Genomic DNA, 22590 nt, shown 5'->3' with positions numbered 1-22590 from the left:
TACATATATATATATGTTTTTTTTTTTTTTTTTTTGGTGGTACTGGGGGCAGAACCCAGGGGCTTTTCTACCTCTGGGCTACACTCCCAGACCTATTTTTATACTTTATTTGGAAACAGGGTCTCACTAAGTTGCTGAGAGCCTCACTCAGTAGCTGAGGCTGGCTTCGAACCTGTGGGATCCTTCTGTCTCAGACTCCCAAGCCCTGGGATTACAAGCGTTGGTTCGCCACCACGCCCAGCTAACCAGGATCATTTTAAAAGCAAAGACTTAGGCTGGGGAAGTGGTTCAGTAGTAGCTCTTGCCTAGCATGTCTGAGGGCCTGGGCTCAATCCCCAGCAGTGGAAGAAATAAAAAACAAGCCAGAGCCGGTCATAGTAGTGGACACTTGTAACCCCAGCATTTGAGAGGCTGAGACAGGAGGATCGCAGTTCGCAGACAGCCTCAGCTACTACTTAGTGAGGCCCTTTGCAACTCAGTGAGACCCTGTATTCAAATAAAGAGTAGAAAATAGAGCTGGGGTGTAGCTCGGAGGTAGAATGCCCCTGGGTTCCATCCCCAGTACTGGAAAAAAAAACAAAAACAAAAAGAAGCCAGGTATGGTGGTACACTTCTATAAATCCAGTGCTTGGGAGGCTGAGCAATTTAGTAACCTGTTTCAAATTAAAAGTGCCAGCCCCTGAGAGAAGGCCCCTGTACCCCCTCCCCACACACACACACACAGGACAGTGTAGCCCTGAGGTAGAACAGGGCACCCCTGGGTTCAATCCCTAGGACCACAAACAAACAAAACACAGAATTTAGCAAGGGGTGTAAGTCAGTGGTAGAACAGGAGTTTAGAATACAGTGGACTTGAGTTAAATCCCCGCACCCTACAAAAAAAAAAAAAAAGTCCCCTCGGGTCTGGGGGTTCTAGAAGGAAGTTGGTGTAGCTATAAAAAAGAAACAGAAGGATCCTGTCGAGGTGGAAATATTTCTGTAGTATGCTTTACTGCAATTTTGCAAGATAAACCAGGCGTGGTGGCCCAGGTTTGTAATCCCAGCATTTGGGAGGCTGAGACAGGAGGATCGCAGTTCACAGCCAGCCTCAGCTACTTAGGCCCTCTGCAACCCATTGAGACCCAGTTTCAAAAATAAATTAAAAAATAAATAGGACTGGAGGTGCAGCTTGGAGGTAGAATGCCCCTGGATTCCATCCCCAGTACCGCAAAAATAAAATAAATAATAATAATTTTTCAGGATGTTACTAGTGGGGTAAACTGGGTGAAGGGTTTGCAGGATCTTTTTTCTCTTTTTGAAGGGGTAGGAATTGAACCCATTGGTGTTCTGTCTCCAACCTATAACCCCAGTCCTTTTTATTTTTTATTTTGATAGGAGATCTCACTAAGTTCCTGAGATGGGCCTTGAACATGTTATGCTCTGTTACAGGCTTTCAAATACTGGGATTACAAGCATGTATCACCACAGCCAGCTCTGTATGATTTCTAAAAATTGCCTGTGAAAGACAGGCATGGTGGCACACACCTGAAATCCCAGTACTTCACAGAATGAGACAGGAAAATCTCAGGCTTAAGACCAGCCTCAGCACTTATCTACAAAAAGGTCAGGCCAGGTGTGGTGGCGCATGGCTGTAATCTAAGTACTTGGAAGCAGAGACAAGAGGATTGCAGATTCAAGACCAGCCTCAGCAATTTATTTATTTATTTATTTATTTATTGGTGGTACTGGGGGTGGAACCCAGAGGCTTTCTACCTCCGGGCTATACTCCCAGACCTTTTTTTATATTTTATTTGGAAACAGGGTCTCACTGAGTTGCTGAGAGCCTCACTAAGTAGCTGAGGCTGGCTTCGAACCCATGCGATCCTCCTGTCTCAGCCTCCCAAGCGCGGGGATTACAAGCGTGCGCCACCACGCCCGGCTAAGATACCCTGTTTTTATTTTATTTATTTATTTTGTTGTTGTTGTACTGGGGATGGAACTCAGGGGCTTTCTACCTCCAGGCTACACTCCCATGCCGGGGTCCAGCCCTAGCAAGAGTCAGGGGTCCTCGAGCGGTGGGGTGAGGAGTGGCAAAGTACGGCGGAGAAACAGCACACAGACTCAGTGGAGAGTGAAGCTGCTCTCTTTATTTTTCATTTTTGCTCTCTCTACTTTCGGTTTGGGCAGGCATTTTATACTTTCTTTTTTGGCTACATTCTAATCTTACAGTTTTTTCTAGAAATAATCCATCAGTAAGTATACAAAGAACATCAAGGCAAGGTGGCAGACGGCCAGGTTCTTTTTTAAGGGAACATTTCTTCTTACAAGCAACCAAGGAAAAGATCAGAAGTTTATTATTAACTACTAATATATCAAAATAATATCCTATGCTAAGCATTATACTCTCTGATTGATATACATCATTGTTTTTTAATCAGTAGGCGCTACTGAGGAGAGGAACGTTTCATACTTTCCCATGTCCGAGGCTGTGCTGGTACCCATCTATCTGCGGCTGTCCACGCACCCAGTGTACAACCAAAGGGGTCTGGGTTCCTGGGGGTCGGTAGCCACTCTACCACAGCCTACCTCTGATGAAATATGCTGGCTTTACAGAACTCATGACGGTGGGAACAACTTGTCTTGGCTCTTTTAGGTTTATTGTTAATATTGCTTGGGAGAAGCCTGGGGAGGATCGGTTGCCTTTAAGGCTTGTTCTGCTTGTTATTGTCTGAGTCTTTATAGAATTCTTGTTAGATCGGTCATTTGGAAATTTAAGTGCAACCATACATAAATGTTACAGCTTCAGGGAGTAAATCTTCAATTATTCTAAACAATTTGAAGCCATTAATAACATAAGTCTCAGTTATCTTTTTGGTAACAATGCCAATTCCAAAAAATCCCCAAATCCCCACGCCTAATACTGTTCCCCAGAAGGAGATGCCGCGTGCCTGTTCCAGGGATGTCAGCGGTGCAGGGTGCAGCGTTCTTGCTAAAACGAGCCAGGCTCAGGTTTAGACTGGGAAGAAGGCGCGGCACTCCCAGACCTTTTTTTTTTTTTTTTGGTGGTACTGGGGTTCCTGGAAGCCCTTCTACCTCTGGGCTACACTCCCAGACCTATTTTATATTTTTGAAACAGAGTCTCTTACGCCAGCGCGGCTGGCTTCGAACCTGCGCGATCCTCCTGTCTCCGCCTCCCAAGAGCGGGGATTACAAGCGTGCGCCACCACGCCCGGCTTAGATATCCTGTTTTGAAAACAAAAAAATAAAAAGGGGTTGGATGTAACTCAGAGATAGAATGCCCCAGGTTTAATCTCCAGTATACCAAATAATAAATAAATAATGACAAGGGTATAGATGCCGTAGAAGCTGTTTTTGAGCCAGACGTGGCGGCGCATCACCACCTGTAATCCCAGTAACCGGGAGGTGAGACAGGAGGATTGGGGTTTGAGGTGAGCCTCAGAAATTTAGGGAGGCCCTCTGCAACTTAGTGAGATCCTGTTTCCAAATAATTTGGGGCTGAGAGTGGAGCTATGTAGAACGCCTTTGAGTTCAATTCCCAGTGCCTAAAAAAAAAAAAAAAAAAAAAACCAAAACTATTTTTGTTTGTTTGGGGAGGGAGTTGTTTTATTGTTTCTGTTTGTGGTACTGAGATTAAATTCAGAAGCATTCTACCTAGATGTAAGGCTGTGCTCACAGCCCTGTTTTGAAATGGCCTAAGTTGCTGAGCCTGCAGTCCCACTGTCTCGGCCTCCCAGATACTGGGATTACAAGGATGTGCCACTAAACCGGGCTTCTTTCTATTTTTTAGTATTTTCTTTTTTCATGGTATTGGGGATTGCACCCAGAGGCATTATACCTCTGAGCTACACCTCCAGCACTTTTTTTTTTTTTTTTTTGGTGGTACTGGGGTAGAACCCAGGGGCTTTCTACTCCGAGCTACACTCCCAGACCTATTTTATATTTTATCTGGAAACAGGGTCTCACTAAATTGCTGACAGCCTCATTAAGTAGCTGAGGCTGGCTGCGCGATCCTCCTGTCTCGGATTCCCAAGTACTGGAATTATAAGCATGTGCCACCACGCCTGGCTTTTTACTTTTTATCTTGAAATAGGAGAATCACATTTCACAGGCAGCCTCAGCTACATAGTGAGGCCCTTTGCAACTCAGTGACACCATTTCAAAAATAATAAAAAATAGGGCAGGGGGTATAGCTCGGAGGTAGGATGCCCCTGGGTTCCATCCCCAGTATCCCCCCCTCCCAAAAAAAAAAAAAAGAAATAGGGCCGGGCGTGGTGGCGCACGCTTGTAATCCCAGCGCTTGAGACAGGAGGATCGCACAGGTTCGAAGCCAGCCTCAGCTACTGAGTGAGGCTCTCAGCAACTTAGTGAGACCCTGTTTCCAAATAAAATATATAAAATAGGTCTGGGAGTGTAGCCCGGAGGTAGAAAGCCCCTGGGTTCCATCCCCAGTACCAAAAATAAATAAAATAAGAAATAGGGTTTCACTAAATTGCTAGGGCCTCACTGAATTGCTGAGGCTGGCCTTGAGCCTGAGATCCTCCTATCTCGGCCTGCCAAGTACTGGGATTACAAGCGTGCGCCACCACACTTGGCAACTTTTTGTTTTGAAACAAGGTCTTGCTAGGTTGCATTCCACCATGTGCAGGGAGAGGAAGAAGCCCTGTACTGGACTCAGGGACCACAAAACCTCAGCCATGCCGGACATGGTGGCACACACCTAGAATCCTAGTACTTGGGAGGCTGAGACAGGAGAATCACGTTCCAGGCCAGCCTCAGTAACTTAGTGAGACACTGTTTAGAACTGAAATCAGGTGAGAGTGTAGCTCAGTGATAAAATGCCCTGGGTTCAATCCCCAGTACCATCAACAAAACCCAAAAGCCCAGTCACAGCGGACGTTTCCCGAGCGCCCACTCCACAGCCGCCGACCCCTTCCACCTCACAGGGAGGAGGCCACGCTGTGTGAGCCAAGCAACAGGACCATAGTGCGGAGCCCGGCCCGCTGCGACTGCCACAGGCAGCCACAGCTGACCAAAGCCGTGCAGGGTGGGCCGGAGATGAGGCTGGGCCTAGGTCTAGGGAGCCTTGCCAGTGCAGGGTGCGGAGGCCAGGCCGACGGAGCAGAGCAGGGCCCGTCCCTTGGCACAGCGGCTGGGTTGGGAGAGTCACCCACACAGCTGGATCCAGTCTTCTGATGCAGAAAGCAGGCAGAGGGGGGCAGAGGCAGCCAAGGGAGAGGTCCCCCGACCAACTCCCAAGGCCCACCCCTTGCTGGGTGCCGCCTTCCTGCAAGTCTCACATTCAGTCTTCTTCCCTTGTGGGCAGATGAGTCACCAAGCCAGGTGTGCTGGCCGACCTTCAATCCCGGTACTGGGGAGGCTGAGACAGGAGGATCGCAGGTTCACGGCCAGCCTCAGCTACTTACTTAGTCAGACCCTGTTTCAAAATAAAGAATAAGCCAGGCATGGTGGCGCACGCTTATAATCCCCGCGCTTGGGAGGCTGAGACAGGAGGATCACACACCAAATTGGTGAGACCCTGTTTCCAAATAAAATATAAAATAGGTCTGGGAGTATGGACCGGAGGTAGAAAAGCCCCTGGATTCCACCCCCAGTACCAACAGTACCAACATAAAAAAAAAAAAAAGACTAAAGCCAGGTGTGGTGGCACACACTTGTAATCCCAGCATTTGGGAGGCTGAGACAGGAGGATCCTGGTTCACAGACAGCCTCAGCTACTTAGTGAGGCCCTTTGCAACTCAGTGAAACCCTGTTTTAAAATAAAAAATAGGAATCCAGGCATGGTGGCGAACGCTTGTAATCCCCGCACTTGGGAGGCTGAGACAGGAGGATCGCAAAGGTTTGAAGTCAGCCTCAGCTACTTAGTGAGGCTCTCAGCAACTTAGTGAGACCCTGTTTCCAAATAAAATATAAAATAGGCCTGGGGGTATAGCCCAGAGGTAGAAAGCCTCTGGGTTCCACCCTCAGTATCACACACACACACACACACACACACACACACACACACACACACAGGGCTGGGAGTGTAGCTCGGAAGTAGAATGCTCCTGGGTTCCAGCTCCAGTACCAAAAAAAAAAAAAAAAAACCCCACAAATGTATTATCTCACAGTTCTTGAGATCCAAAGTCTGTTTCATTGGACTAAAATCCAGGAACAAGCAGGCTGCCTCTGCAGGGCTCCGAGGGAGAGGCGCCCTCTAACCTGAGGTTGGCAGGGTCCAGTCCCTCAGACTGGAGGACCAGGGCCTCGCGTTCCTGCTGGTTGTGAGCTGAGGGCAGCCCCAGCCTCCAGAGGACGGCATCGCATCCCTCGGCTCCCGGCCACCTCCATCCTGAGGCAGCAAGGGCAGGCTGGCGAGAACCAGGGTACCCATTTCAAGGTCAGATCATTGGGCACATCTGCTAAGTTTCCAGAGAGGAGAGCTGGGGAGCTATGCTGCCTGCCACAGGATTCTGCAATTTTGAAAACAAGCTCAGAAATCAGAGCCCAGATGGCTTGACTTGCCCAAGGTCGTCAGTAAAGGCAGAGCCAGGCCTGAGGCCGCCTGACCGGACAGGCCAGTGGCTGACCTCTGACCTCACCCCGCCCACTGCACACCAGGCAGACACGTGGATAGGGACAATGCTGCTTAGCTTAGCGCAGAGCCTTGCTTGCTTGTCTTTTCTTGGCACTGGGGATTGAGCCCCGGGGCCTGCTACCTCTGAGCTACAGCCCCAGCCCTACTTTTTTTTTTTTTGAAACAGGGTCTCCAAGTTGCTGAAGGCCTTGCTAAGTTGCTGAGGCTGGCCTCAAACCTGCAGTCCTCTTGTCTTAGCCTCCCAAGCATTGGAATTACAGGCATTCGCCACCAACTCGCGACTGAGCCCTGCTTTCACTCCAGAAGATTGAGTACTCCAGGGGCCACTCAGTTGGGGACAAGAGTAGGCCAGTGAAAGGTGACGAGCTTTCAGGCCTGGTGGCCACGCTGAGGACCAAGGAGGATGGGTTTCAAATAATAGGCCGCCGGGCGTGGTGGCGCACGCTTGTAATCCCTGCGCTTGGGAGGCAGAAACATGAGGATCGCGCAGGTTCGAAGCCAGCCTTGCTGGTTTAAGAGACCCTGTTTCCAAATAAAAATATAAAATAGGTCTGGGAGTGTAGCCCGGAGGTAGAAGGGTAAAAAGGGATATATATATATGCCACTTGGGTTCTAAACCCTTTTTATTTTTTGGTACTGAGGATTGAACTCAGAGGCATTCTACCTCCAAGCTACATGCCCAGCCCGATTTTATTTAGAAACAGGGTTTCACTGGGTTGCTGAGAATCTCAGTTGCTGAGGCTGGCTTTGAACCTGTGAGACCCTCCTGTTTCAGCCGCCCAAGTATGGGATTATAAGCGTGCGCCACTGTGTCCAGGCCTAAGCCCTTCTTCTGATCCCCAAACCTATGGCCACCATCACTCCCCCACCCGTGTGCTGCAGCCCTGGCAGTGGGGAGAAGCTGGGCTGCAGCAGCTGGCGGCTTACCGAGCTTTCAGACCAGGGCCTGAAGGGCTGTAGCCACTGCCTTCCCACCAGCTGAGGGCAGGAGCGGTGCCCCTGCAGCGGGAACCATCACACATCCCCTTCACTTCCAGGCCCAGAAAAACAGGAGATGCAGCCCTTAGCAGGCAGTGGAGGTGCCAGGCTGCTCCTCTGCAGGTCCTTGGTGTGTGGCCGCCTCACAGATGGTGCCTTAGGCAAGTTGTGATTGTGGAGCGAGGCCTGAGGCCATTCTACCCAGATAACCGCCTGGGTGGCAGGGGAAAGCCCTAGCCCAGCACTGCAGAGAACGCTCCCTTGCCCTGCTGCCCTGCTGCCGGGCCACCTTCTAGAGCCCCCCCCAACAAGCCCCGCACCTGGGCCTCAGAGGCCATCCAGGAAAGTGCCCAGGGGAGGCAGCCAGGCCGGAGCTAACTGGTTACAGTGCCCTGCCCAGGGCCCCTCCTGCAGCCCCAGCTACCACAGGAAAGGCCAGAGCTGGACCCACGTGGGGAGCAGGCTCCTCAGCCAGAAAACAAGAGCCCAGTCCAAGGCTAACCACAGTCCGATCTCACTACTACTGAGGCCCCCAACCTCTGATCCTCCCCTCGGCCTCCCAAGTGCTGGGGCTTACATGTGTGCCGGCTTTTATTATTATTATTATTATTATTATTATTATTATTATTATTAAATAGGCTCTTTGCCTATTTCCCAGTACTTGGGAGGCTGACAGGAGAATCACAGGTCAAGGACAGCCTCAGCAAGCAGCGGGACTGTTTCAAAGTAAAATAAACAGGCCGAGCGTGGTGGCGCACACTTGTAATCCCCACGCTTGGCAGAGACAGGAGGATTGCGCAGGTTCGAAGCCAGCCGCGCGCGCTGGCTTAGGAGACCCTGTTTCCAAATTTAAAAAAAAATGTAAAAATAGGTCTGGGAGTGTAGCCCGGAGGTAGAAGGGCTTCCAGGAACCCCAGTACCACCAAAAAAAAAAAAGTAAAATAAATAGGACTTGGGGTGTAGCTTGGAAGTACAATGCCCCTGGGCTCCATCCCCAGGACCACACACACACAAAAATAAATAGGGTTGCCAGGTGTGGTGGCACACGACTGGTAACCCCAGCATTTGGGAGGCTGAGACTGAAGGATTGAGTAGGCAGACAGCCCCGGCTGGAGTGAGGCTCTTTGCAACTCAGTGAGATCCCGATTCAAAGTAAGGAATAAAAAATAGGGCTGGGTATAACTCTGAGGTAGAATGCCCCTGGGTTCCATCCCCAATACCACACACACACAAAAGGGTCTCACTAAATTGCCAAAGCTGGCCTCAAATTGTAATCCTCTGTACTGGGATTACAGATGTGTGCCACCATGCCCGGCCTTCTGTTTTATTTTGAAGTAGGGTCTTGAGTTACTGCGCTCCTCCTGCCTTGGCCTCCCGAGGCTGGATCACAGGCACGTACCACTGTACCTGGCTCACTTGTCGTCATCTACGCCCACGGTTCCAGCCCCATGAGTCCTGGCAGGGTACGGAACCTGCACTATTCAGAAACCAATCAATCACCCCAACAGAGAAAAGCCATGCGGAGAGGCAAAACCAAGCGGTCCTCCAGGGGTGGGCCTGGCAGCCAGCCGGGATTCCGGCTCACGCTTCCCCTGCAACACCCCTCTAGGGACCCCACAGACAACACAGGAAGAACGGAGGAGGGGCAAACACCCAGATCAAAGCAGGGGGGCGGGGCGGGGAGCAGGCAGAGAACAAGGCTAATCAGTCCTGAAGCTTTATAGAAAGCCGGGTGTGGTGGCGCACACTTGTAATCCCAGCATTTGGGAGGCTGACACAGGAGGATCGCAGTTAACGGACAGCCTCAGCTACTGAGGCCCTTTGCAACTCAGTGAGACCCTGTTTCAAAATAATGGATAAAAAGACTGGGAGTGTCACTAGAAGGTAGAAGGTTCCTGGGTGCCACCCCAGTACTGACTGCAAAAAAGAAAAAAGTGCCAGGAGGAAAGGGAGTGGTATGACATAAAAATCAAGGACCGGGAGGTAGCGGAGGGGTAGAGGCTTGTTTAGCATGAGCGAGGGCGAGTTCCGTCACCAGCAACCACACAATTATAAATGAGATGCCTGCAAGTGCCTACAAGCCAACCAGGAAGAGCAGCAGGCACTAAGAAACAGACCACCAAGGAGGCCAGGAAGGCCGGCCCTCAGGGGAGGGCTCCAGCTGCCCACACTCAGCAGAGCGGAGAAGGCTGCCAGCGACAACAGGGCCGGCTCCCAAGCAGCCAGAGCCTGGAGACGAGGCGCTGGGCGCAGGTGCAGCCAACCTAAGTACCCGGGGCAGCCGCCGGCCTGTCCACACCCGCCCGAGCCCAGGCAGGAGGCACCAGGAGTTTCTGAAGCAGGGTTTTAACACTTTATTCTCAGGGGAGCCCCACGGAACAGGGCCCGTATCTGTGGTCCCAGATGTCACCATGGCGACATGGAGAGGTCATGATTGCAGAGGTGGCGACAGGAATCGAACATGATCCGGGGAAGCCAGCCAGGAACGCAGAGGACGGGAGGACGCCGCCCCTTCACTCGCGCTTCTTGTAGTTGTCCAGGTGTGACAGGATCCAGCCGGCCGGCAGGAGGAAACACAGGAAGCAGGAGGTGAGCCCAATGGCCATATCCTACACAGCACAGGAAAGAAGGATTCCCAGAGTGAAGACCCTGGAGTCCCAACCGCTGTCAGGCTTCAGCCCGGCCCCCAGGAGCCAGGCCGCAGAGGCGGGCAGGGGAGCCTGCAGGTCCAGGGCCGAGCACGGGCTCACCCTACCCCACAAAGGAAACCCATGCTTCGGGGAGGGGACAGCGAACATCAGGCCTAGCCTGCGGAGTCCACAAGTTACAGGAAGGGGCGGGAAGGAGGGGCAGCCGAGGTTAGGATCCAGGGACAAGCAACCAGGGACAGCAAAGGGGCAAGAACGAGGGTTTAAGGCGGTTCCCAAGCTCGTCCGTGGAGCTGGGAACCTGGCAGAGGCCAATAATGACAACGTCCCTTCTGTTTTTTATACTGGGGATGGAACCCAGGGACATTCTACCTCCGGCCCTATTATTATTTTTATTTTGAAACAGGGTCTCACTGAGTTGCAGAGAGCCTAAGTAGCTAAGGCTGTCTTTGAACTGCAATCCTCCTGTTTCAGCCTCCCAAATGCTGGGATTACAAGCATGTGCCACCACGCCCAGCTTCATTTTTTTATTTTGAAATAGGATCTCACTAAATTGCTGAGGCTGGCTTCAAACCTGTGACCTTCCTATGTCAACCTCCCAAGTACTGAGATTACAGGCGTGTGATTCTGTGCTCCCTTCCTAGTTTTATTTTTTTGCCCTACTGGGGATGGAACCCATTGGTATTCTATCTCTGGGCTACACCCCCAGGCCCCCTTTTTTTAGGTACCGGGGATGGGACCCAGGAGCATTCTACCTCTGAGCTATAGCCTCAGTAGTATTTTATTTCTTATTTGGAACCAGGGCCTCAGTTGCTGAGGGTGCCTGAGCCTGTGATATCCCCGTCTCGGACTCCCAAGTACTAGGATTACAGGATCGCACAGCCACACCTGGGCCCCACTTTCTAAATTTTTCTTTTGTGACTGGGTCTCACTTAAACTGTCCAGGCTCGTCTCCAACCTAGGATCCTCCTGCCCCAGCCTCCAGAGTGAGCTGAGATTACAGGCCTGGGCAACCATGCCAGGCTGGAAAGTGACATTTTACAGCCGCTACCATCTTCCCCGCGAAAGTGAAGACCACAGAAGTTGGAGTCACGCTAAGTTGGAGTCATGGGAGGCTGAGACAGGAGGATCGCAGGTTCGAAGCCAGCTCCAGCTACTTAGCGAGGCCCTTTGCAACTCAGTGAGACCCTGTCTCAAAATAAAGAATAAAAAACAGGGCTGGGGAACGTAGCTCGGAAGTACAATACCCCTAGGTTCCATCCCCAGTAGCGCCAAAAAACAAACAGGGCTGGGGTTATAGCTTGGGGCAAAGAGAGAGAATTGCCCTTTCTCAGGGTCACTGGGAGGTCAAAAAAATGAGGACAGCAGAGAGGCTTAGTAGGGTACCTAAAACCCAGCCGACAATAAATGCCTGTCCCAATGATTATCACTATTTTTTATTTTTGTAACGCTAGGGATCAAACTCAAAGCCTCGCACATGCAAAGCGCGTCCTCTGATACTGGGTTACATCCTCTGCCCGGTTTTGGGGATGGAGCCCAGAGGCATTCTACCTCCAAGCTACATCCCCTGCCCTATATTTTAGTGTTTTTCTTTTCTCTTGCGGTACTGGGGATGCAGCCCAGGGGCATCCTACCTCCGCGCTGCACGCCCAGCCCTATTTATCCTTTATACTGAAACAGGGTCTCACTGCGTAGCTGCGGCTGGCCGCGCACCCGGAGGCGCCCCGAGCCCCGGCCCGGGGCCTGGAGGCTGCAGCCCGGCGCCCAGGCAGGTCCTGCCGCCTAGCAGGCGTCTGCAGACAGCCCCGCCGCCCCGCAGGTGCTCGGCGCCTCGGCCCCGGCCCGCGCCCGCCGCTCACCAGGGTCCCGAGCTGCTCCCGCGGCGGCTTCGAGTGCACCCGGGCGCGCGGCGCCGGGAGCTGCCGGAGGGGGGCTCGCAGGCCGCGCAGCAACAGCGGCGTGAGCACGGACATGGCCGCAGGGGAGGTCGCCGACAGCCACCGGGCGAGCCCAAGGTCAGGGAGCCAAGATGGCGGCGCCGCAGGAAGTTCCGGAGCGGGGGAGGCCGGAGCGGCGACCCGGAAGCGTCCCGGAAGTGACGCGGGCACGCCCCCGGCACGCCCCGCAGACTTGGCGCGTTCCTCGAAACAGCCAATCGACGCTGCCCTCCGGCCGGGGGCGGGGCGGGGGCGGTCCTTTGGGTAGGTCCCGCCCCCGAGGCGGCGTCTGTACCTGGGTCACCCAATCGCGTCGCCCAGTCCCGTGAGCGAGGCGTCGAGGCTGACGCCGGGCGGGCGTGGTGGTGCGCACGTGTGATCCCTGTGCCTGGGAGCTGGGACAGGAGGCTCGGCGGTTCGAGGACAGCCTCAGCAATCTAGCAAGGTCTCAGCAATTTAGCGAGACCCTGTTTCAAAATAAAAATATGAGCGGGGCGTGGTGGCGCACGCTTGTCATCCCTGCGCTTGGGAGGCTGAGATGGAGGATCGCACAGGTTCAAAGCCAGCCCCAGCTACTTAGTGAGGCTCTCTGTAACTTAGGCCCTGTTTCCAAATAAAATAGGCATGAGAGTATAGCCTGGAGGTAGAAAGCCCCTGGGCTCCACCCCCCAGTACCACACACAAAAATAAATAACATATTTAATATGGCTGAAGACTGGCCCCTCCACTACTAGTGATTGAACCCAGGGTCACTCGACAAATGAGCTACAAGCCTAGCCCTATTCATTTACTTATTTGTTTGTTTATTTATTTAGCAGTACTGGGATTGAACCCAGGGACACTACCTCCAAGCTACACTCCTACCCCCCTTTTTTTTCTTTCTTATTTATTTGTGGTACTGGGGATTGAACCCAGGGGCATTCTATCTCCAAGCTACACCCCCAACCGTGTGTGTGTGTGTGTGTGTGTGTGTGTGTGAGAGAGAGAGAGAGAGAGAGAGAGAGAGAGAGAGAGAGAGAGAGAGAGATACTGGGGATGGAAGGAACCCAGGGGCATTCTACCTCCGAGCAACACCCCCAGCCCTATTTTTTACTCTTTATTTTGAAGCAAGGTCACCCTGAGTTGCGGAGGCCTCACTAAGTAGCTGAGGCTGTGAACTGTTTGATCCTCCGGTCTCAGCCTCCCGAATGCTGGGATTACAAGCGTGCGCCACCGCGCCCGGCTCTGTATAACTTTATATCAGACCCTGGAGCTGAAGCGCTTCAGCCTCTACTCCACAGACCACTTCTCTCCCCCAGGCCTGAGTCTCCCAAAATTCTGGGAAATCTGTAGACCCGAACGTTAACTAAAAGAGGTTATAATTGCCTTGAGCTTTGATAACAAGGCAGGTACGATATCTTGAGAAATCCATAATTTAGGACACTCTCCAGCTTATCTGTCCACTAGTTAGCAAGGACTCCAATCAGACTGAGGACCAGGTTGACCAGAGCACCAGCAGACGCCTCAGGACTGCCGGACTCAGGCCATCCTCATGTACCCCATCGAGCCCACTCCTCACAAAAGTCCCCTCTAAGAAGAGAACCCTGCCGGGCGTGGTGGCGCACGCTTGTAATCCCAGCATTCGGGAGGCCGAGACTGGAGGATCAAGGTTTGCAGACACCCTCAGCAACTTAGTGAGACCCTTGTTAAGTTGGGTCCTGCACTCGTGTGACTTTGTGTCACATGACCTCTGCAGGGCAAGGGAGGGGCTGAAACCCCCGCGAGAATTGGGCGTTCCCACGAGTAAAACCCCCATCTCGCGAGATGCATGCCTTGAAAAGGAGAGCCCGCGTCCTCTAGCTTCGGACAGGCGCACGGGCCCCACGGTGCCTCGCCCTGATCCCCGGGAGAGCCGTGCCATTAAAACTTTACATGCCACGTGTACCGGACCTCTCTCGTGTTTTTCACACTCCGCCGTACTCACTTATTTTTATTTTACTCGCATTTAATTTTTTATTTTACTTATCATTTGGTGCCGAACCGGGAGAACTCTTGGGTCCCTCCCCATTTTTTTCATTTTTTTTTCTGTTTTCTCTTTTTATTTTTACTCTCTTTTTGAGCCCCGGACTCTCCGACCCGCCAGCAGCTCGACTGTGAGGTCCCACACCAGCGCTCCGCTTGCAGGCGTTGCTCCCGCCACTGCCGCCGCTGCTGCCCCGTGCCTGCCCGGACCGTAAGCCATCTTTTCAGCCCCGCGCTCTCCGGGAGAGCCGGCGGCCTTCTTCCTGCCCCGGGCTCTGCTGAGAGTCCGCGGCCATCTTTCCAGCCACGAGCTCTGCTGAGAGCTCACGGCCATCTTTTCGGCCCCGCGCTCTGCTGAGAGCTCAAGGCCGTCTTTCCGGCCCCGCGCTCTCCGGGAGAGCCGGCGGCCTTCTTCCCGCCCCGGGCTCTGCTGAGAGCTCGCGGCCATCTTTCCAGCCACGAGCTCTGCTGAGAGCTCACGGCCATCTTTTCAGCCCCGAGCTCTGTTGAGAGCTCGCGGCCATCTTTCCAGCCCCGAGCTCTGCTGAGAGCTCGCGGCCATCTTTTCAGCCCCGCGCTCTGCTGAGAGCCCGCAGCCATCTTTTCGGCCCCGCGCTCTGCTGAGAGCCGGTGGCCATCTTTTCCCGCCCATGTGCTCTCTTCCGGAGCGCCGGCGGCCATCTTCCGCGGCCACCACCGCTGGGGCGTGCAGGCTCCACCGGCCGCCAGGCTGCTAGTTCCACCCGCCCAGAGCCAAGCTCCTTGGGTGATGCTGGCACCTGTTCTACTTGCTGACCACGTGTACCGGACCTCTCTCGTGTTTTTCACACTCCGCCGTATGCACATTATTTTTATTTTACTCGCATTTAATTTTTTATTTTACTTATCAACCCTGTTTCAAAAATAAAGAACAAAAACCAGGGCAGGAGCCAGGCGTGGTGGCACACGCTTGTAATCCCCACGCTTGGGAGGCTGAGACAGGAGTATCGCACGGGTTCCAAGCCAGCCTCAGCTACTTAGTGGGGCTTTCAGCAACTTAGTGAGACCCTGTTTCCAAATGAAATATTAAAAAGGTCTGAGAGTATAGCCCGGAGGTAGAAAGCCTCTGGGTTCCACCCCCAGTACCACCAAAAAAAAAAAAAAAAAAAAAAAACAGGGCAGGAGGTGTAGCTCGGAGGTCAAATGAGAGACCCTTGAGCGGGTCGTGGTGGCGCACACTTGTAATCCCAGCATTTGGGAGGCTGAGACAGGAGGATCGCGGTTCACAGACAACCTCAGCTAATACTTAGTGAGGCCCTCTGCAACTCAGCGGGACCCCGTTTCAAAATAAAGAATCAAAAATAGGGCTGGGGGTGTAGCTCAGATGTAGAGTGCCCCTGAGTTCCATCACCTACTGCAAACAAAAAGAAAGAAAGAAAGAAAGAAAGAAAGAAAGAAAGAAAGAAAGAAAGAAAGAAAGAAAAAGAAAGGAAGGAAGAAAGAGCCGGGCGTGGTGGCGCACACTTGTAATCCCAGCATTTGGGAGGCTGAGACCAGAGGATCCCTGTTCGCGGACAGCCTCAGCTACTGAGTGAGGCCCTTGGCAAATTAGTGAGACCCTGTTTCAAAATAAAGAATAAAAAAATAGGGCAGGGGGTGTAGCTCGGAGGTCAAATGCCCCTGGGTTCCATCCCCAGACGTGCAAAGAAAAAAAAAGAAAAAAAAAAAAGAGAGAAAGAAGAAAGGAAAGAAAGAAAGAAATAGAGAAAGAAAGATTGGGCCAAGGGTGTGGCTCGGAGGTAGAAGGCCCCTGGATTCTATCCCTACTACTAAAAAAAAAATAAAAAAGAGCCCTGCATTCCCCAAAATGCCTTCCTCATCTTGAGGGGCCTGCATTCTCTCTTGAATGTATATTTCCTCCCTTTTCCCCAAATAAACCTCTGTTCATGTCTCTGACTGGCACGTGCTGAAATTCTTTTCTGTCCTGTTAGCCGAGGACCCCGCTGATACTCAATTCCTGAGCTGAAGACTCACCCCACCCCAGGCACAAGAATGGGAGCCCCACCCCCACCCTGGGGCCGCCCACCGTGCTGGGCGCTGGCAGTCTCTTCCTGCCAAGGGGTGAGCAGGGTCCCACTCCGAGCCAAGGGCCCAAGTGGTTCCCCCACACTCCTTTCCCCGAAAGGGGCTCTAGGGCTAGAGCCCAAGGGTGGCCACACACAGACTGGGAAGCCACCAGGTGCCCCTTCCCAGAGCCGGCTCCCAGGCCCCGGTTGTTATGGTTTAAAAGGTGGGGGTTCTTTTTCTTATTCAAGTAACGTTTGTTAAATAGAAAAATTAAAACTAAGCCAGGCATGATGACGCAAGCTTGTAATCCCAGCATTTGGAAGGGTGAGACAGGAGGATCATGGTTCAAGGACAGCCTCAGCTACTGAGGCCCTTTGCAACTCGGTGAGACTCTGTTTCAAAATAAATAAAAAAATAGGGTTGGGAGTGTAGCTCAATTGTAGAATGCCCCTGGGTCCCATCTCCAGTACCAGCTTTGATAAATCCTTGTTACAAAATCAGTAGGAAAGAGAGAAGAAAAGGAAAAAGCAATGTGCAGGCGTGTACGCTGGAGCGCCTACAAATGGAACTCCGGCCCCTTTTCAGGACCCCAGCCTTTAAATAGATTTTGTAAAGCTGGGTGTGGTGGCGCACGCCTGTAATCCCCGCGCCTGGGAGGCTGAGACAGGAGGATCGCACAGGTTCGAAGCCAGCCTCAGCTATTTAGTGGGGCTCTCAGCAACTTAGTGAGACCCTGTTTCCAAATAAAATATAAAAAAGGTCTGGGAGTATAGCCTGGAGGTAGAAAGCCTCTGGGTTCCACCCCCAGTACCACCAAAAAATAAATAAATAAATAGATTTTGTATTGGTATTTTCTTATCAGGGTTACCAAGGCAATGGGCCAGTAACTTATTCCTTAGCCAGGTGGCGCCTCTTTGTCTCCGGACAGTGCACTTACTAAGAGCGGGGTCTGGGATCTACCTGGCCTTTGCCTCTATTGTCCTGAGCAGTATCGGCTGCGGCTGCTCGTCAACAATGGGTGCTTTGAAGCAGCGCGTGGAGTTCACCTTTCCTACACCCAGGCCAGGTCACAGCGGAGAGGAGGTAAACAGAGGCCCTGATGCGTCTATATAGTTTTAGGGCTAAAGGCTTCAGTTGTCTCTGAAGCTTTCACCATAGGTTAATCATCAGAACGAAGGGCCAAGACAGAGGGGCGCTCTGCATTGTAACCGCTGCCGCCCTCCCTGCCTGAGCACCTGCGCAGCACCCAGGCCTGACTACTTTTTACATTCTGGAAATTAGTAACAAAGCAATTTTCCAATACCGCCACACTGCTGGCTAAACACAGGCTGGAGAAACCCCAGGCGACCCCTACCCCAGGCCTCGCCCTCTGTCTGTGAAGGGCATGACCTCTGCATCACTATGCCCAAATACGAAATGCGTGAGCAAGGGAGGGGCCTGCACCCAGTCCCTCTGCTGCACCTGCCTCTGTTGCCCCCCTGCACCCCGGGAGTTTGCCACCTCCCAGAGCCTCTGACCCGAGCTGGTAAAAGTGCTAAGTCTCCAGCCACCGCCCCCAATAAAATATAAAAAAATAGGTCTGGAAGTGTAGCCTGGGGGTAGAAAAGCCTCTGAGTTCCACCCCCAGTACCACACACACACACACACACACACACACACACACACACACACACAAAAGTGCAGAGGAAGAGGCCGGGGTTTAAGGCTGGCATGCTGGGTAGAGAATGTCCCCTTGCCCTTGCTGGGCCCTGGCCTTCCGTCTGCAGGATTGGGGTGCGGATGCACAGTCCAGGGAAAAGCACAAAGAAGGGCTGGCCTCGCGGGCAGAAAGGGGCTGGTGTGGGAACCCAGCAGGCCCAGGGGCGCAGAGACACAGCGCGGTTTGCTCTTCCGGGGCAGAGCCTTCACGGCGCCGGACATCTAGGGCTGGCGGGATGCAGCTGTCAGGGTGGAGCAATATGGAGAGTCCACGGGGTGAGATGGGCTGCTGCGCCCCCTGCAGCTGTGGCCTGGCGCCCCAGGGGTCCAGCAGCTGCAGGAGGAGATGGTGAGGCAGCCACCCCGGGGGTTGCCTGCAGGAGCCAAAGGTGGTTAACTCCTTCCAACCTGCGGCCCAGCCATCTGTGATGAGAACAAGATTGCCCCTCGGGCTCGGCACTGGCTCTGGTGAAGGCCAGCTTCAAGGGAAGCCAGGAGCCCGGGCGATTCTCTCCGTGGCATGACAGTGCACCCAGACCCCTCTGCCTTCTGGGCAGCCCATGTTATTTACTGATTGAGAAACAGGGTCTTGCTAGGGTGCTGACAGACTCTTGGTTGCTGAGGCTGTCCTTCAACTCTAACTCTCTCTCTCTCTCTCTCTCTCTCTCTCTCTCTCTCTCTCTCTCTTCAATACTGGGGATAGAACCCAGGGCATTCTACCTCTGAGCTACACCCCCAGCCCTATTTTTTTATTCTTTATTCTGAAACAGGGTCTCACTGAGTTGCAAAGGACCTCGCTAAGTAGCTGAGGGTGTCCTTGAACCTTGATCCTCCATTTCAGCTTCCCAAATGCTGGGATTACAAGCATGCGCCACCATGCCCAGCTAACCTTCTATCTTTCTGTCTCAGCGTCAAAAGTACTGGGATTACAGGCATGTGACACCACACCTGGCAAAGCCAGGCCTTTTTTATTATTTTTTTCTTTTTGCAGTACTGGGGCTGGAACAAAGGGTCATTGTACCTCCGACCTACACCCCCAGCCCTATTGTTTATTTTATATTTATTTATATGTTTTTGCGGGTCTGGGGATGGAACCCAGAGGCATTTGACCTCCGAGCTACACTCCCTGCCCAATTTTTATTCTTTATTTTGAAACAGGGTCTCACTAAGTTGCAGAGGGCCTCACTAAGTAGCTGAGACTGTCCACGAACCGCGATCCTCTGGTCTTAGCCTCCCAAATGCTGGGATTACAAGCGGGCGCCACCATGCCCAGCTTGTTTATTCTTTATTTTGAAACAGAGTCTCACTGAGTTGCAAAGCGCCTCACTAAGCTGAGGCTGTCTGTGAACTGTGCTCCTCCTGTCTCAGTCTCCTGAATGCTGGGATATCAAGCATGCACCATCATGCCCAGCTCTTGGTTGTAGTTATTTATTTATTTATTTACTTATTTATTTTGTAGCACTGGGGATGGAACCCAGGGCGTATTCTACTTCCAAGCTGATAGGTTGGGTCCCTCCCCTCCCCACACGGGATCCTGCAGCTGCAACAGGAGGAGGAACCCCGGAAGCCAGAAGCAGAGATGGGGCGGATTCCAGATGTTCCGAGAGGCGGATTCCAGATGTTCCCGCCTTGCTAGCCCTGCCCCAAGACCCCAGCTACATAAACACCCTCACTTCCTCTCTGCAGCACGACGCTGCTGACCAATAGTTCCTCCCAATATTGGTCTGCACACCTTGACTGGGAGTGACAGACATGGGCCTGGTACCACACTCCTCTGCTGGATTTTGCCTCCTTTGTGAGCCCCGACTCAATTTCAACGTTACATCTGGTGCCGAAACTCAGGAAGGTTTTTTTACCCCTCCCTGAGCCCCTGTGACTCTCCAGTGGCTCCTCCGAGCCCGCCCCTGAGGGGAGCCCTCTTCTTTACTCTCCGACCCTTCATTGCACCAACCGCTTTCAGACAGGGTGAGTTCCCTTCCCTTCCTCTGGTCAGCGGGTCACTGCCTCTGGCTTCTCCAATATATTTTTCCTATATATTGTTCAAGCATACGATCCCACATAGCGGAATCTTCATGTTATTTTAACCTCTGCCTTAACTCTGATGAATGGGATTGTATCTTAAAGGCCACTGGAGAATAGGCTGACCAGGCACATTTCACTAACACTGCCCTCTCTACTGGAGTGGCCGCAGTACCTTCTGAAGATCCCCACTGGAATTACCAGCCAGCCCCAAATAGTGGGGGTTAGGGATTAAAAAAAAAAAGAGATCCTATGATCCTTTGTCTCCTTGACAGCATGTGGGCTGCTTCCCATGAGGCGTTAACTACAATAAACTTAAGGAAATCATCCAAGGTCCAGAGGAAAACCCAGCCGTTTTTTTTTTTTTTTTTAATTGGCTTCAGGAAGCTTTCACCCTCTATACTTACTTAGATCCATGTACAGAGGTGGGATTTGTGGTGTCGGCAACCTATTTCATTGGGCAGTTGGCCCCTGACATTTGGGTAAAGTTAAAAAAGGCTGAGGTGATGTAGCTCGGAGGTACAGTGCCCCTGGGTTTTGTCCCTGGTATCACAAAAAGAAAAAGGAAAGAAAAAGGCTGAGGACAACCCTCAGACCCCTATTTGAGATTTGGTGAACATAGCATTTAAAGTTTTTAATTCCTGAGAGGAACAGGGTGAAGTGGAGTGTATGACCCGGCTCCGCCAAAAGGCAGATTTGCAAGCCCATGCCTTAGTAGCAGCCCTACGGCTGGCAGTGGAGGCTCAGATCTCTGGATGATGAGCGCCACCTAGGGGTGGAGGACAGCAACAACTACTTCCAGGAGTCTGCTTCAAGTGCAGCAAGGAAGGACACTGGGCTAAGCACTGCCCCCAGCCACGCCCATCAACAAGACTATGCCTGGCATGTGGCCAGGAGGGCCACTGTGAAAGTGATTCCCCTTGGAAAAGCGGTATGCCCCAGGTTCCTGAAAACAGGGGAACCACCCTCCCAGACCAGGCCTCACCACTGGCCCTACTCAGCCTGGCCAAAGACTGATGGCTCCCAGACTCATCAATCCCAATCACCCTTGAGGAGCCCAGAGTAACTCTCAAGGTACCAGGTAAGACAATCTCCTTTTTGGTCGACACGGTAGCTACCTACTCAGTCCCTACATCCTTTTTGGGTCCCTCCCAGTTTTCCTTCTCCAATCCCAGTACAGGGGATCTATGGTAAGCCCTCCTGCCCATGGCTTATGATACAGAACACAATTGCCCTGCCCAAGGCTCAGGCTGAAATGGTCGTTAACATAATGCATAATTCCCTCCACGTTGGGCCTACAGCGTTTAAACATTTCCTAAACCCCTTGTTTTATTCTCTCCTCCTGCAACAGCTGATTAGTAAAGTCAGTTCCTCTTTTTCTACTTGTGCCATCGTTTCTCCCCAAGGAGGTCTACACCCCTCTTTTCCTACCCACAAAATGAGAGTACATTTGCCAGGACAAGACTGGCAAATTGATTTCACCCATATGCTCTCACAAAAAACTAAAATATTTTCTTACCATGGTCGACACCCTAACAGATTGGGTAGAAGCTTTCCCCTCAAAGGACGAGACAGCCAGCACAGTGGCCAATGCTCTATGCTCAGACATCATCCCTTGGTTTGGACTTCCTTATTCTTTACAGTCTGATAATGGACCAGCTTTTATTTCTTTTCTTTTCTTTTCTTTTTTTTTTTTTGGTGGTACTAGGGGTGGAACCCAGAGGCTTTCTACCTCTGGACTATACTCCCAGACCTTTTTTATATTTTATTTGAAAACAGGTCTCACTAAGTTGCTGAAAGCCTCACTAAGTAGCTGACGCTGGCTTTGAACCTGTGCGATCCTCCTGTCTCAGCCTCTCAAGTGCAGGGATTACAAGCGTGCGCCACCACTCCCGGTAATGGGCCAGCTTTTATTTCTAAGGTTACTCAACAGATGGCACAGGCCCTTAGCCTTTCTTGGAGGTTTCACCTCCCACATAGACCACAATAATCAGGAAAGGCACCTCCTTAGGGAACATGCTGACCGATATCTTCCCCAACCTGGGACCAAAGAAACAGCTTGACACCCAGCAGCCAGGAGACCAAGTCCTTCTCAAATCGCTTCAACCAAAATATCTCCAACCCGGTGGACTGGGCCCTTCACAGTGATCCACACCACACCTACTGCAGCCAAACTGCTGGGGGACCCCAACTGGCATCATCTTACTTGACTAAAAAGGGCTCTGTTACAACAGCCTCATGATAAATTCTCCTGTACAGTGTTGGGGCCCACTAAGCTGTTTTTCTTGGCATAATTCTCTTTAATGCTTTTATGACAGCAGGCCCACCTGTTTATTTTTTTTTTCAGTACTGGGGATGGAACCCAGGGGCATTTTACCTCCAAGCTATGCCCCCAGCCCTATTATTATTATTATTATTATTATTATTATTATTATTATTAGCATTAATATTATTTTGCTGTACTGGGGTTGGAACCCAGGGGCATTCTACCTCCAAGCTATACCCTCAGCCCTATTTTTGTTCTTTATTTGGAAACAAGGTCTCACTGAGATGCAAAGGACCTCACTAAGTAGCTGAGACTGTCCTTGAACAGCAATCCTTCTCATCCTCCCAAATGCTGGGATTACAAGTGTGTGCCACCACACCGAGCTCTATTTTTATTTTTAAA

General features: G+C 51.9%; 1 protein-coding gene across 1 annotated transcript; it reads right to left on the bottom strand.

The window, feature by feature from the left end:
* Window positions 1-9918: 9918 nt before the first annotated feature.
* COX8A (cytochrome c oxidase subunit 8A) lies at window positions 9919-12201 on the bottom strand. Its single transcript, XM_080719163.1, has 2 exons — window positions 12081-12201; window positions 9919-10182 (listed from the first exon to the last, which is right to left on the bottom strand). Exons 1-2 carry the CDS (start codon window positions 12192-12194, stop codon window positions 10087-10089), a joined length of 210 nt encoding a protein of 69 aa, XP_080575289.1. The 5' UTR covers window positions 12195-12201; the 3' UTR covers window positions 9919-10086.
* Window positions 12202-22590: the final 10389 nt, after the last annotated feature.

This window comes from Muscardinus avellanarius (genome assembly GCF_963383645.1).
Source record: "Muscardinus avellanarius genome assembly, chromosome: 1".
In the NCBI taxonomy this organism is placed as follows: Eukaryota; Metazoa; Chordata; class Mammalia; order Rodentia; family Gliridae; genus Muscardinus; species Muscardinus avellanarius.
This window is presented reverse-complemented; position numbering and strand designations above follow the sequence as displayed.

Bases quoted from the DNA above. Each gene is read 5' to 3' on its own strand.
- COX8A (XM_080719163.1), bottom strand. From the start codon at position 12,194: ATGTCCGTGCTCACGCCGCTGTTGCTGCGCGGCCTGCGAGCCCCCCTC. The intron at 10,183-12,080 runs GTGAGCGGCGGG...TGTGCTGTGTAG, and splicing joins GGGAGCAGCTCGGGACCCTG to GATATGGCCATTGGGCTCAC.